At 37.0% G+C, this 16,179-nt stretch overlaps 1 protein-coding gene across 1 annotated transcript in view; it reads left to right on the forward strand.

The window, feature by feature from the left end:
- Positions 1 to 16,179, forward strand: part of IMPG1 (interphotoreceptor matrix proteoglycan 1) — a 59,682-nt gene that overhangs the window by 10,168 nt on the left and 33,335 nt on the right. The window contains exons 2-8 of the mRNA XM_061988986.1: positions 278 to 511; positions 5,169 to 5,335; positions 5,548 to 5,576; positions 8,266 to 8,333; positions 9,915 to 10,006; positions 12,947 to 13,093; positions 15,443 to 15,501. Of these exons, the coding sequence (XP_061844970.1) occupies positions 278 to 511; positions 5,169 to 5,335; positions 5,548 to 5,576; positions 8,266 to 8,333; positions 9,915 to 10,006; positions 12,947 to 13,093; positions 15,443 to 15,501 (796 nt within the window). The remainder of the gene's footprint in view (positions 1 to 277; positions 512 to 5,168; positions 5,336 to 5,547; positions 5,577 to 8,265; positions 8,334 to 9,914; positions 10,007 to 12,946; positions 13,094 to 15,442; positions 15,502 to 16,179) is intronic.

Here is a 16,179-nt window from a genome sequence, read left to right on the forward strand (position 1 = left end):
AGATTTAGGGCTTCTGAAACTTTTACCCTGAGTGTACTATGGTCACCATTTGAGATATAAATAAATTACTTAGCAGGTCTCTTGAGACCCAGTTCCTTCATGTAATGACAGGACATTTCTCCTCAGCACATTAATTCGTTCAGGGCATTGATGCGAATGTAATGTAACAAAAAGAACTGTCATATTTATGTCCACTTTCCAGCTGTGATCTTTCGTTGAATACCTACTGGCTAGGCAATGGATGTTTATGTGAATGCTTACTTTTTATCTTTTCCAGAAATCCCTAATAAAGTAAATCGTGGTGAAGCCAAACATCTTGCAGATGCCTCAGGGTCAGAAAAAACAGAAAGAACAACAAAGAGGTCCAGAGTATCAACCATAAGACGGATATTTGACATGGCAAAACACCGAACAAAGAGGTCATCCTTTTTCTCAACTGGTGTGAAAGTTTGTCCACAAGAATCAGTGAAGCAGATTTTAGCCAGTCATCAAGCTTACTACAGATTAAGAGGTAAGATGATGATTGTAGCACGTACTTCTCCATGAAGGTATTTTAATTGAGGAAACACAGTAATTTTCCAGAATCTTGTTCTTTATCTGCAGGCAGTATCTGTGAAATTTGCTTTATGCTCTACTTTTAACATTGCTAATCGAATGTTACATATACATCAGCATGGTTCAAGACACATAGTAACCAGAACTGAATAAAACAGTGCACTCAAATGACTAATGAACTGAGAGTAACTGCATAGTGTTCTAGCATGGCAGAACATGAAGATCGAATTATACTTGCTCTGCTGTGTAGAGATGTATTGTCTTTCTCAAAAATACTACCATTGCTACTCAGAATTAACCTCATAAGCTCAAGACAAGTAATTAAACTATTCATTACACTAATATCATAGAATCATAGAATGATAGAGTTGGAAGAGACCTTTAGAGATCCTAGTCCAAACCCCCTGCAGAACCAGGTCAACCTAGATCATGTTGGTGTATCTGTAGCTATAAGCCTGTGGCAGTGTTACATGGCATGCTACAAACCCTGAGATAATTGACTGTAGCCCATGCAAAAACCTTAGTCTTATTTTTTAAAAATCTAGAATTATTTGTCTCCCCTTTTCCACTTATTTCACTCTTTCCCAATCCCTTTCTTTACTTCCCTTGACTGTAGAAAATCTACCACTCCAATTTTAGGTCTTAGAGAGCACAGTGAAAATAGCCTTCTGTTTTTATATTTCCTCTCTTCTTCCCTTTATCTCTCACAGTCTTTAATTCTGTGGATGTACCAATTTGGGTTAGAAAAATGCATATTTTCATGGTGCAGCTAGATGGTCCAAAGTTAATTCTAAAACCTAGTCAGTACTTCTGGGATGCAAATATCTAAGGCAACATCTATTCTCTAATAAATCAACTTTTCTTATCTATTTGTCCTCTATATCGGTCTCCAATCATTCTCATATATTATGTAACTTGGCTGCTCTCTAGCTGTCTTTTAGGGAATCAGTTAGATTCCTGGGAAATGAAACGTGGATGTAGAGCTCCAAAATTTTACTCCAGAAACAACTTGCTGTAGACTGCATGGGTAAACTGCACCAATGTCTGTAGCCATTCCTATAAGTATAAACATATTTGGTATCCATATTTGAATTCCAACCCAATGAGCATTAGACAGAATTCCAAAACACATTGAAGAGGCAGCTCCAAAAAGCCTTGCTTAAATAACAATTCATACTGAAAGGCCCTAAAACTCACTGGTTAAGTCCTTGGGCTGAAAACAACTATCCTGAGACAGGCTAGTATCACAGATCTGAACTCAAAGAAGTGCAACTATGACATTTTGTTTTAAAAATTGATGATGATAATACTACCTTCTTGGAGAGCAGCACATCAGCTGAGGTATTGGGTATTATAAACCTTGTAGTGTAAGTAGGTTCAAACTTAAATATCCTCTTTCCCAGATGGGTGTCTTACCCTCACAAAATTCTCTGGATAGGTGTTATCCAGTTCTTCAACTGAAGCTGAAGTACTTCCCAAAAAGTAAGTGAGAGAACAAATAGCTGCAGTTGAATAATTTGTACACTCACTCAGAAAAAAAAGTGCTTCTGCTTCCTTGAATAGTTGCACATTTTTCCATTACATTGTCCTTCATTAAAACCTTAAAAATTCTTTCCCTTAATGAAAGATCAGAACCTAAGACTTTGGACCCCCAGCTAAGCATATCAATTTATCTGATGAAAGTGATCAAAAAGAAGAAAAAAATTGGAAGTGAAAATGTAGTGATGCAAACATTATCCTTGAAGCTGTAACCACAATACAAGTCTTTACCAGATAATCTGGTAGTCATGCTGCTGCTTTAGAGCCTCTGAATCTCTGTGTGACAGTCTTACCTTCATTTTATTTTTGCAAACATACCTCTTCTTTTCAGTATCTAAAGTCTAGGAGAGCATTTCCACCACTCCAAGTCCGATGATGCATTTAAGACTTTAACAGCACTGTGGATCACATCAGTCCTCTAGAAAATTTTACTGCTTCCTAAGACAAGTGACGTTCTTTTTTTTACATATATATTCTGTGCTTTTAGGAATGAGCACACAACACAAGGTAGCTCAGATATAAGAGCTCTGACAGTCGCTATTGGATAATCTGAGTCTGTTGTGGCACTATACCAACTCTGAAATAACACATCAAGCTTAAGTAGCCATGAAGACAGTCCCACACGTGGGGCAAACCGGAAAAAAAATCATGGAATCAGCTACCATACCTCCTCAGCTCTCCATGTGTCATGTTTATCTAAATCCTGGTAACTGGATTACTTTTCACCAGGTAGTATATCTTTATTCTGCTCAGAAAAAGACATATCAGAGAGTTGTGAGAAAAAGATGATAGAAATAACCCTTAACTGCTATCTCATAATGAATAAATATCTTCAAAAGACAGCCTGTTCCTTGTTAATAATCTGACCACATCTGCTCCACATGCAGCTGCTCTACTGGGAGGGCAGGTCGTTCCTGAGATATTTTTGAGGTGCCCTAACACAGCTAGGTGAGTACATCCCTACAGCAAGTTTAGAGGATGCCTAGAGAAACTGATTGCACTGATTTCAGAGACACTGATATCTTAGATAATGTAGATAATTACCTCTAAGTCAAAACAGATATCGATTACTGAAAATAAACGTGTCAGGGTAACGAACTTTGTGATTTGCTAAAGGCAACAGTTTTTAAATTGCTAGCAAGGTTTTTGTTAATGACTTTTCTCTGATATGGTTGAAAATCCCCTTTCCTTAAAGCATTTAACTTTAAACAACATTTAGAAGTAGTTCCTTCATCTTGAGTGAATATACGTTATATTGTCAGAAAACAAAAAGTACTGCTGGCTTTGTTGACTCTAACCACACCAGAGGAATCAAGTAGTGACAGAGGAAATCACCCATGAATGGGAAGGTATAGCAAGAGTTGAGATAAACTGAACTGGCTCTGTTCAAAACAACTTGGTTCTAGCAACCACTGAGCCATGTTGGTTATCCTACACAATTGAGTTCATGGACCTTGCAGATGACAGCCTGTCTTAAGTGTATGTTTCTACAGTTAAATACAAAAGTTCACACAGAATAGCACCTTCTGGTGAGCTCTCTACAGGTTGGAGAGTCTCAAACCAGTATCTGAACAGAAATCCAAAGACATGGTAGTATGGTTAGTCAGGTATGCTACTGGGAAGAGTTTGTCCTCCAGAATCCTTTAGAAAAGGTTTCAACTTACAAAAAAGAAAAGACTCCATCATACTATTGGTAAAATGCACTCAGAAGTGTAGCTCCATCTGGCCATCTACAACTCTCAAAAACTCACTTCTGCAGATATATCTGTGTAATCAGAATCATCAGGAGAAAGTAAACCTTATAAAATATTCCTGAGCAGTCATTTTATAACCTAAAGCTGTTACTTTCTCCCTTCCCTGACATACTCATGCATGTCATGATCCTCACTTATAGTGCTACAGAGCAAGGTCTTTGCAGCACAAGTTTTCCGTGAACTGCCTGACAGAGCTCTGACTGCAAGAAAATAGATCAAAAAAAAAAGGATATCAAGCCCAAATATGCATTCTAATATATTTTGTAACACACTACAGATGAACTTCACAGCTTTCTTGCCTAAGCAATGAGCCAACAGAATACATTACAGTATTACTCTATTATTATATCATGTGTTTTATATTACCTCATGTCATTACGTCTATTTACAACCAGTAAATGAAGCTCCCTCAAAGCCATTCCTGAATACCAACTTTTCAAGATCTCACTCTCTATCTTATTTTCTTTATGTTCATTTCCATTTCTCAAAAGGATGCAGAATGCTACAGTGCTCTCTGCAGCCATGATGCCATCTTGTCTGATGTTGCCTAGCATTTGACTGGGTGATTCATCACTGTGGAGGAGATGTTTAACATTGAAAATATGACCATGTACAATTGTCTGGAGAGTAAGGAAACAACGTTCTTTCCAAAGGAATTTTACCAATAATAAGTTGTTCAGTTTTTACGGGTGTTTGAGATGTTTGAAAAAACATAAAATCATCTACCTGCTCCAGGATGTCCTTAGGATTTTGAAAAGATCAATTAGGTTGAAAATTTGGAAAACAATCAAATCATTTTAGCCTGTTGTATTTTAAAAATATTTTTCTCATTAAAATATGTTATGTGTGTGGAATATAAAAATCTTATTCCATGTATAATTAACCATACTAATGTACACAACCTTAGTATACAGTTAAAATTATAATTATCCAAGTATGATGACTGCTAGAATTTTTTTTTCTCTACTTCCTTGTTTGCTCTCACTAGAACGTTCAGTGCTTAATTTGGTATGTATGTACCTTCAAAGTCAAGGAATTATGCTTTGTGTTTGCTCCTTATTCATGACATCAGGCTAAATTAATCTCTCTTAGAAAATGATGGAAATTAGTAATCCTTAAAGAGGGTTAATTAGTTATTGTAAAGGCAAATGGCTGCAAACTCAAAAATATCTAAAAGACAAAAAGGTCTAAAAATGCCTAGAAGCTGGGTATGTTTACTAAAGGCAGAAAAATGTGTAATTCTCAAATCACTTTTAAAAGACTTTAGAGTTTGCTTTCTGGTACAAAGCATCCATCTCCAGCCCCTTCTTTCTTATTCAGTCTGCCAGGAAGCTGTATGGGAAGCCTTTCGTATTTTTCTGGATCGCATTCCTGATACTTCTGAATATCAGAACTGGGTTACTGCTTGCCAGAGGGAAACCTTCTGCATATTTGACATTGGCAAAAACTTCAGCAATTCCCAAGAGCACCTGGAAATAATCCAACGGGTAAGAATTACTGGCATTTGTTTAGAAAATGGGGGAGACTTTTAGTCTCTCCTCATTTGTTTACGTAAAGGAAAAGTATTGCTCAGGAATAGGAAGGGGCATGTGTTGGAAGGAAAACATAAAACTACAGTAACTGAAATAGCTAACAGGCTTCTGCTCAACGGTTGGATACACCCAGTAGTAAAATGCTGTTTTTCTTCATCTTTTTGCAGCGAGTAAAACATAGAACCTTCCAGGAAAGGTAAGTAGCACAAGTAGAACCTTGTCACTTGATGTTACCGCCTTTTTTTGAAAAATATATGTGTACATGTGTTTGGGTATGAATAAATAAACAGATAGTCCTATGGTGTTATTTGGTGTGTGCTGCGAAAGATGTGTATGCTGTATGTATCATAGTACTCAGTAATCTAATCACAAATGATGAAGGTTACCCAATGTCTGACTTGCCTGTTCACTTTGAAACACCACAGAGTGCCTTTTTAGACTGATGCAAGCATGAAACCCTCATAGAGACATGGCTCTGCACTAGACTAGTGTTGGTTGGGAGTGTAACAAAAGATTACCCACAATTGCTATAATTCTCAAAAGGAAAGTCAGAGAGCTTAACAAAAGTTTATCTGGGAGGCTTTTCATATCAAGCAATAATATGAAAACCCTGTGTCATCACTTTAGTTTTTTCCTGTATTTTCACATGTCATGATAGTGTTGACTAATGTGATGTTTTATTCCTTAAACTTTTGGAAAAACCTATGCTCCTGGAAGTGCTCAGATGTTTGTGAACAGCAGAATTAAAGTTACAATACTGAGCTCTGCCTCTGTATATAAATACTATACTGCAGCCAGACAAATCACTGTCCACAGTTTCTCTACTAATATTTTTTTTCCTTCAATTTATTTTAACATTTTCATGTGTATTAAATAATGTTTTTCTTTCATAGATTACACTATCACACTGGAGCTTTGAGTGTTCTTTTCTCAGAAATGTTTTTTTAATAATGTAGGGCCTAATTAAACTCCCCTAGAAGTCCAAAGGGAGGTCTTTCTGCTTCATCTAGTGTCAGCATCAGCAGCAAGACAATAAGTGACTGATGTCAGAGTTCTCATGCTCTTTGACAACAGTATGGTTTTCCCCAGACACAATTCGGAAGGTGAATAAAATTTTATGAAATTACTTGTATTTTAGGCGGAAATACAGGCAGCTGTGATTATGCCATGTCGGACTTCATCTTTACTACTGTGTGCTTTGGCAAACTGTTTTGTATCTTCTGCAGATGCTATGTAGAGACACCAATCTATGCGTAAAGATCCAACACATAATTAGTTAACACTGTGAAAACATGACAGATTACAGAATCACAGAATGGTGGGGGTTGTAAGGGACCTTTACAGATCATCTAGTCCAATCCTACTGTTAAAGCAGGTCTACCTAGATGAAGTCACACAGGAACATATCCAGGCAGGTTTTGAAACCTCCAGAGAAGAAGACTCCACACCTTCCCTGGACAGCCTGTTCCATAATACTTTAGTTCTCACCACAAAAGATATCCAGAGGATGTGATAAATATTAATATTTTTTAGCATCTAGGTTAACATCTGTATAGAAATTCAGCCCAGATGTCTTGTTTGTCTATACTACAAGCCTCAGGTCTCAGTTCACACCACACTACATATCTGAGGTGCCCTTAGTTCTTTCACTCATAGCAGTTTTCACAAACACTCCACCTGAGTGACTTGCCTTAATAACAGCTATTTCTATAGAAACTTTGAGAAATTCTATTGTCATTTATTTCCACGACTGTACTTTTTGTTTTGTGCTAGGTTTTTTCCCACACTTTAATTAGAAACCAAAACTATTTAAATTCTTCACCCACCAATGTCATTTAGAAGATTATTAGCTAAGAATCTAAATGTTTCCAAGAGCTACAAATACATATAAATCTGAGTTTATACCAGAAATTATTTTGTAGCCTTAACTGTAGGAACCTTTAATGCATCTATTATAAAAAGTACTTATATATACATACCACTTCTTCTTTTTGGGCAAGATAACAATTGCAGTTACAAAATTTATTCATGAACCCATAACTGTAAAACTTACAAAAGAAAATAATATAAAAAATATAAAAATGAATACTGTGATGCAAAGCAGACAATCTCTACATCACACCTCCATATTCTTTAGTTTTCAGCTGTCTGACATGAGGATCATGGTAAGAATTAACCCATTGCTTTTACATCCAGATCCAAGCATAAACATTCCTACAATTCCTAATAATCTTGATTTGGAATTTGATTTTAAACTACCATTAGTTGGAAGCATGTTACTATATTATAATGCAGGCTGACAACTGAAAAAAGAATTTCATCCATCCTCTTCTCACATCAAAACATTTGAAATACCCTTGGAATCATGAAGCCTCCACTGACTTTAAAATTGGAAAAAGCCCAAAGCCCTAACTGAACTATCTTGATAATAGTTGGTTTAGATAATATACAAGAAGTCTTGCTTTTGTTTTAGGCAGTGGTCAACCTATACATAGACTTCAAAGAGAAATAAAGCAGACTCTGTGCATTGACTTAATCTCTGTGACTCTATCCCTCTGATTGCTTGGAGAAAATCAGTCATGAAACCTGATGAGAAGATTTTTGACAGGATTGGTAGTACTTTACAGAGGAAAATAGATCTAACTAGTATTTTTGTTCATAGTAAGAGCAAATACCATATTGAAAGAAAGGAAAGGAAATTTATAAACTGTTGAATATAAAATTTCGTGTACTGTTCCATTGCTTGTTTAATCAGCTTATCAAATATTCCATTAGAAATAACTTCTCTCATTTAAGGTACAATTAATATACGGGTCATTTCTACCTTTGTCATTTCTAGTACAGCTTGCTGATCATTAAATAATTAATTTCTATTTAATTGATAGGAAAGATGAAATATCCCCAGAGAAAACGAGTGGCAAAAAGCTAGAAGACATTCCTTCCATTTCTACAGGTAACATCAAATCTGCTTGCTGTGCATTTTATCATTAAACAAAATTGCTAAAAACAGTGATTCCTAGATCCTGGAAGGCTGTAATTTAATGAATGCAGTAGAAGCGTAACAAGGACAGTCAAGTGTTATGAAAATGTTGTAGCAAAATAATCTATAGGAGTATTTTTGAATTTCTTTACAACATGTCTGCCACTCAAATGGTGCATGCTAGATTTGTTTTGCAGCTTATAAATGTATACATTTTCCCAGTTTCACCTGCAAAGAGTAGAGCTAATTTTGCTTCAGTTTTGAAATAACATTTAAAGTGTGAGCTGACGTATTTTGTTAGCCAAAACAAGCAAGCAGATAAAAACAAAGAATTACTTTAGCCAGAAATTCATTGATGTCAAGACATTAATTTGACATTAATTATTCCAGATTGACTTAGCAACACTGTTGTGTAATACATTTCTTTAAAATAACGTTAGAAATTCATGTGACAAAAATATTCAAATAGAAGCATTTTGGTTCAAGGAGGAAACATCCTGAACACATATGTTTGTGACAGAACCTTGTAGCAACTTCCAGCTCAGTAATTTTGCTTCTAGCTGTAAAACTCTGTCAAAGTCTCTTGCTATTTAAATTAAGCCCTAAAGAAAGATGGATATTGTAAAGACAAAATCTCAACTGGCAAAATCAAGCTTAGACTTTTGGTAATATAATTCAGTATGGCAGGAAATGATCAAATATTATTATTTAATTCACACATGTTCATTGATGCATATTCACTGTCATTTTTGTCTTCAATTGTGTATATGCAACACTACTGATGTTTTCACCTGGAAAGAAAAGCTGTCTGTTGAATAAAAAGTTGCAGCTTTACCCATGCTATACGTCATGACCGACTTTCACTGTGCTTATACTCAAACATACTCTTGTGGTAGTTTGAGCCTGGCTGGATGCCAGGTGCCCACCACACCGCTTTACCCCCCACCTCCTCAGCAAGCCAGGGAAGGGGAGAAAATAAGATGGGAATCTTGTGGGTTGAGATAAAAGCAGTTTAATAAATAAGCAGCAAAGCCGCGCGCGCGGGAAGCAAAGCAGAAGCAGATAAGCTGTTACTCTCTACTTCCCATCAGCAGCGATGTCCGGCCACCTCCCGAGAAGCAGGGCTTCAGTACGCGTAGCGGTTGCTTTGGGAAGGCCAGAAATGAATCTCGCCTCCCCTTCCTGCTCCTTTCCCCCAGTTTATATTCCTGAGCTGACGTCATATGGTATGGAATATCTCCTTGGTCAGCCTGGGTCAGCTGTCCTGGCCATAGTCCCTCCCAAGATCATGCCCACTCACAGCTATTGGTGAAGGTGGGGGAAGGAATGCTGGAGGGACAGCCCCGATGTTGTGCAAGCGGTAGTCATAATATTGATATCAACAGTAAGCACAGCACTGCAGGAGCTGCTGTGGAAAATCACTACCGTCCCAGACCCACTACAACTCTCCATAAGGAATGCTTCTCCAGTGAGCTGATATCTGAACAATTGAGAATGAGGAAGATTTTTATTGTGCAAAACTATACTTGCCTGATTTTATTTTAAAACTCCCAGGGTCCCCTGGAACACCCCTCTCTCCATATGCACCAGTACCTAATGGCACGCTGCTCAATGAAATTGTTAACGACACGAAGACTCCTGTGAAGGTGAGGGCAGCCTATCTTTCTATCCTTTTTCACTCACCTTTTCTTTTTGAGATCAGCTAGTAGAAAAGTGGGAGAAGCCTTCTAAACAGTGCTTGCAAACTATGAGTGCTCCTCTTTGTTACTGATAATAGGACTGAAGGGTTTTATTGGCATCCTTTGTGTACTAGAACAGCGCATAATATTTCTTGCCTACATGGTAGAAAGTATAAAAATATGGCAAATAGCTTTTAGGCAGCCTTCACTTCTTTAATGAGGGACCTAATGCTTATTTTGTATCATTTTCTAACCTTGTTCTTCATTAGATAATGTAAAAATGCATACCTTCTGAGCTTTGCACAACACAGGGAGTAGGACTAGACTTCTTTGCCTTTTTCCTGTCAGACAGTGAGTTGTCAAACAGGACATCTCTCTGATGTCTCCTCAGAGGAGCCATGCAGCATGGCACCAGTGGCCACCCTTTCCTCCACAGATTTATGGTAGCAGCCACAGGTTACTTCTGATACATGGGTGGGGGTGACAGGAGGGGCTGTTATTTATTTCCCCTGTCCTGGCTGCTGAGACCAGGTGTGGTAGGTCCTGGTCTCAGCACAGCTGAATGGCTTCAGTGAACCTTCAAGAACCTTCCTCTACCAAGGCCAAGGCCTCACCAGGGCCCAGGGTGGACTCTGCTGCTGAGGAGTCCTGGGTGAGAGCCGGCTCTGGCATCGCCTCTCTGCTTTGCTCTGAGATTTTTTTCAATTTCTATAAAGTTTACCATTCTAGGGAAGATTCTCAAAAACTCACTGTGGGATTTTTTTGGAGGTTTGTGCATACTGGCAGTAGGAAGAGGTTCTTTCTGCCTCTTTCCCACTTGGATGACCTCTAGGTCTCTGTGCTGCCACTGTCAAGAATTTGAGGGCAGAAATGCTGGTGAAAGCCTTGTCCATCACACCCCTGGCAAATGGCCACTGCTCTTCATTCTGCCTTTACAAATTTCTCAGCTCTGGCACAGGGTCTGCATTGCAGTGATCCCAGATAAATGCCATTTTTTTTGTCTGAAACCATTACATCTTCAGGACGTAAGAAAGTAGAATAATCTTAATATTCTCAACTGTGCATTACCTACCTGTATCACAGCTGTTGGAGTGAAATAACAGAGAGAATATGAGGAAATAATGGATTTAAAATCACTTATTTGTGCTGTTTGAGATGTGTTGGGAGATTGCCATTAACCAGTTCCAACATGTTATAGGTCTCCTCATTCTTTCTTGGTTGTGGTCCTTTGTCCTACTTCTCCCTAAAGGCTGGATTGTCAAAAGTCATAGAGCAGCTATATAGAACATGTCTATTCCTTAATCTCCTGTTTATGTGATAGAACATTATATTATTCTTTTTCTGACTGATGAGTCATATTTTTATATACATTTCTCTAAAACTGATGCATCTTAAGGAATGGCTTTTCAGAGCTGAGTTATGCAGAATCAATTGCTGCAGAAAATGTTCTCTCCTGTTTCATTTGTTACTGTATCAACGTCTTATTTTTCCTCTTATTCCCTGACACATCATAATTGCACATACTTCTTTTTTATCTTTTAGAAGCTATCAAAACTTATGTATTATGTATGGGACAGATTTCTCTAGCAGGCTCACGTTGACCCATCTGACAGCAGAAGTAGAAACCCTATCTCTCTGGAATTCAGGCCAATGAGCCTACTGCTCTTTTGGGCCAGTTTTCTTTTGACTATTTTCTTACTCCTGTTGCATTTGTTTGTTTACCCAAGGTATAAAAAGCCTGGTTGAGAGTAGAATTGTGCTTGAGCAAATAAGCATAGAAAAGAGTGTTTAAAGAATACAGACTATGTAAGTATTTTTAATAAGTATAAACATGCAGTGTATGGGCAGTACATGCAGTAAAGAAAAACTTGTGTTCCAAGGTCTCCATATTTTTAAAAGACAAATTTTATAGAATCTTGAAAGATTTTATTCAGGAAAAATCCAAAACCTTCTCTTGTAATAAAACATATTGGCAGGGATGTTGATATGTGTTAACATTAGTCACAAGATTTGTGAAGGACTGAAAGATTGACAGAGGCAAGAGTCTGATGTGTGACCTCTCTGCATCACCTCTTCAGGTACTTACATTCAAAGATCTGAAATCTGAAGCTCAGCTCTGAGAATAAGGAATGAGACATACCTTCTGATCTTAAAATTAACAAATGTGTAGCTTTATAACTAGAATAAATCCTGAATTCTTTTTGAATGTATACATCCATAGTGGCTTTCCTCCTTGTTGCCAGCACACAGTAACCTACAAATGAATTGGCTTTCAGAGCTTAATGTTATTAAAGGAAAAAATTAATAAGTGTAGGCAAAAGTGCAAATAATGTTGGGAAAGCAAACAAAATAAGAGTACTTTTAGTAACAGCAAAGTCAACTGCACAGGAAAGGTGTAACACAGATAGGGTTAATGCTACTTTTTTATCAGGAAAAAACAAATGCTAAGATCTGAACATGAAACAATCTGTCAGTGCACTCCAGTTGACCACAGAGTTTCTGAGGTAGGATACCAACTAGCTTTCAGCATTTGCTTGTCACTGTCCTTGATGTCACACACTTTCCTCCAAAGTGGCAGCAAAAGCTATATGGCTTTAATGATGATAGAAATAAGACTTGGAAACATGCTCTGTGTAAGAAATGACGTGATTAATTTCATGACTTTCATTTCTGTGTATCAAAGACAACTCTAGAGTCACAGTAACAGAAACTTGTTTGCAAAGACAGAATAATTAAGCCAATAGATGTGGCTAGAAACCCTTATCTTTTGTAGGATGTGATTCAGAAAGTGATTTTGGAAATGAGCTTAAAAGCTTTTACCTATTAAATATTGAATTGTAAAAATTCACTTAGTGTTATTTCTCCCCTTTTTCCCCCTCTCCTTCTTATTTCTTTCTTCTTTTCCAGGAGCTGGGAACAAACACAGTCCCAGAACTGCCTGTGGAGCAAATGGTAGAATTCAGTGTCACTCTTACTGATCAGGAGTACACACCTGAACTTAATGATCCCAACTCCCCACAGTACCGACAACTAGCTGCCAAATTTCAGCTACAGGTGAGAGTGCTGAGTGAATGCCAAACTGTTGGCTTTGTACCTTGTCTGAGATACATGCTATGAAACTACCTTCGCTGTTAGAATCTACTACTTTCACTCAAAATAGGCAATTCCTGTCATCTCTCTCAAGATCTTCAGTTTTCCATCATATACAGTCAGCTTTTCCCCTCGTTTAAACCATATATTCAGCCATCAAGCTAACAAGCCAACCTCTTTGTCAGCAGTAGAGCCTGGAAAACTAATGAACAGAGTGACTTTAGGCCCATTTGGGCCTAATCAAGAATTCATGGACAGTACTTTCTCATAATTTAATTTCTATAATAAACCTAATGAGAAATGTAATATAAATGTTAAAAGTAATTAGCTAGTGTTGTGTGAACCATTCTTCAAAGGACTTTCAGGCATTTTGTTGCACATTACCATAGTTTCTGTAAGAACTGGAACATCTGTGGTGTTTTCATATAATTAATAATATTAACTGAATGTTCAGCTATCAACTTAATAGATAGCAGTTAGTGCCTGGATGTTCTCTAAAGGTTTTCGTAGTAAAATTAACTACAGCTTCTCATCAGTTTCACAAGCATTCCTTAATGCAAGCTATTTCACTGGTTCAGCTTTAGGTATGCATAGAAAAATGGTGAAGGAAATGTTGGCGGAGCTGATAAATAGCCTCTTCTCTGGAGATTTCTATTTCCTCAAATAGAACTGCTTGCAGACTTTGTTTACTACACTAATAACGGTGTAATTCAGCAATTTGAATTTTAAGTTATTTCATTATTTGGAATGGATGAAATGCAAAGTTTCTTGATTGTTATTTTATAATGTCATCAAATTTTATCTGTCACTTTAAAGAGTCCAAAGCTCTTCTTTACATTCAGTGTTGAATAAAACATTATTTGTAGACCAAACCTGATGTGCTTTCCACCAAATACAGGTCATGGATGAGGCAGAGTGTAGTCTTGATTCAATACAGTTTCACAAGATGGCAGGCCGTTTTTTTTGTGCAATACATTTGCATCACTGAAAGTAGAAGATAAAAACATCTGGGCTTATATGGTGTGGCTGATATGTGGTATGGTAACAGAGCGATCCTCTGCTGCTTCTTCTTCATTTAAGCCTATATTAGAGATACAGTGAAAGCTACGAGTCAGATCATCCAATTCCCTTTCAGTTCTGACAAATTCTCATGCATGGATGAATGAGTTTTAAACATAGAATCATAGAATCATAGAATGGTAGGGGTTGGAAAGGACCTTTAGAGATCATCTAGTCCAACCCCCCTGCAGAAGCAGGGTCACCTAGATCAGGTCACGTAGGAACATGTCCAGGCAGGTCTTGAAGACCTCCAAGGAAGGAGACTCCACAGCCCCTCTGGGCAGCCTGTGCCAGGGCTCCCTCACCCTCACAGTAAAATAGTTTTTTCTTATGTTTAAGTGGAACTTTTTGTGTTCCAGCTTCATCCCATTACCCCTTGTCCTGTTACTATCTACCATAGAAAAAGGTAGATACAGAAACATATGCTGGGTTTGTACAGAATCGTATAACTAAGGATCAGGAAAGACTGCCACTTAAGTTCATGTACTTTTTAAGTGATATGCTGAATTAAAAGGACTTAATTCCTCAAAAGGATCTTTCAATTCTTTTCAAATGCTGAATTCCCCCAACTCTACAAGCTTTCCTTGCAGATGGAAGTCTTAGATGTTTTGCCTTGTACTTCACAGGATCAGGAAGTGAATCAGAAGGTTTCCACAGAAATACACTATGGAACTGTGTGTTGAAAAAAAAAATCTCTTTCCTCTGACATAGTATATGTACATAGAATATTTCATTAGCTGTAAAATGTATAAATTGCTAAAGAACAAAAGATCAGTCAGCACATCTCAAAATATTGTTAATTCTCAAGATGCTGAAAAAAACATTTAATATCCTAAAGTCTGAAAAATGTATACAGAATTCACCTTCTCTAAACAATGTTTATACTGTCTCTTCTATCTAGAACCATATAATTAGATAATTTTTTACATTAGAAAAATTGTGCTGGAAATGAGAAAACCATTTGACTCATGTTGTTTGACTTGCTCTGTTATGAACTAGATAATCCCCAATTTATATAATTGCACTACTAAAAAAAAATGTATTTTTTACTTTATTTTGCCTATTAACAGGTAATACAGGCAGCATATACAAGCCAAATATGTTTGAGCAATGATGCTACTACAAAGAAAGCGGCTAAGACTATTTCCTAAAGGCCTTTTTGATATTTTGAAAAATATTGTCTAGGTAGTCAACCTGTGCCTACTTTTTAGCCTTATAACTTACACTGAATGATAATTTTATTATTTTCTATAGATGCAAAAAATATTTGAGAAGCTTCCAGGATTCAAAGAAATCCACGTATTAGGATTCAAGTAAGTAAGAAAATGGGACTCATTTTCCTGAGAACAACACAAGAGACAATATGGAGAGAGAGAAGTAGCTCTGATTCCGTGAAGGTTGATGTAGTCAATAAATCCTTTGAAATGCTTTGTTAGCAACATGATAATTAGGACTTTTTAAAATGACAAGATAAAGAGAGCTAGGAGTATGTTTATTTAGGTGGATACTTTTGTGTGTGTGAGTCCTATGCCCTTCATAGATGACAATGAAGGTGTCTTTGCAAGAGAAGGCTGCAGGAAGACACATGTTCATAAACACAAAATCTTTCTAATAAGTGTTTCCCAGGTGTTTCAAACAACTAAAAGTACCTCATTTTTTTATGTTCTGCTTTGCCATTTCTTTTGGTTTTAGCTTCCTTGTATGTTTACTGCTAATGCAAGATGCTGTGTAATTATCAATAATCCATTTAATCTGGGTATTTGATATGATTATGCTTCTCTAGGTAAAAGTACAATATGTGAAAAATCAAGAGGAAAACAAATTACTAACAGTAAGAAGTAACACAAAATTACAAGGGAATAAAGAGCAAGGAAAGAGACATCAATTCATGTGGGTTTATGGCACAGCATCAGAAATCAGTCCTTCTAGTAATATTAAATACATGTTGAAGGGCATACATATCTTGACGTAATTTTAAACAAGAACAGACT

Source organism: Colius striatus, chromosome 2 (genome assembly GCF_028858725.1).
Source record: "Colius striatus isolate bColStr4 chromosome 2, bColStr4.1.hap1, whole genome shotgun sequence".
NCBI lineage: Eukaryota > Metazoa > Chordata > Aves > Coliiformes > Coliidae > Colius > Colius striatus.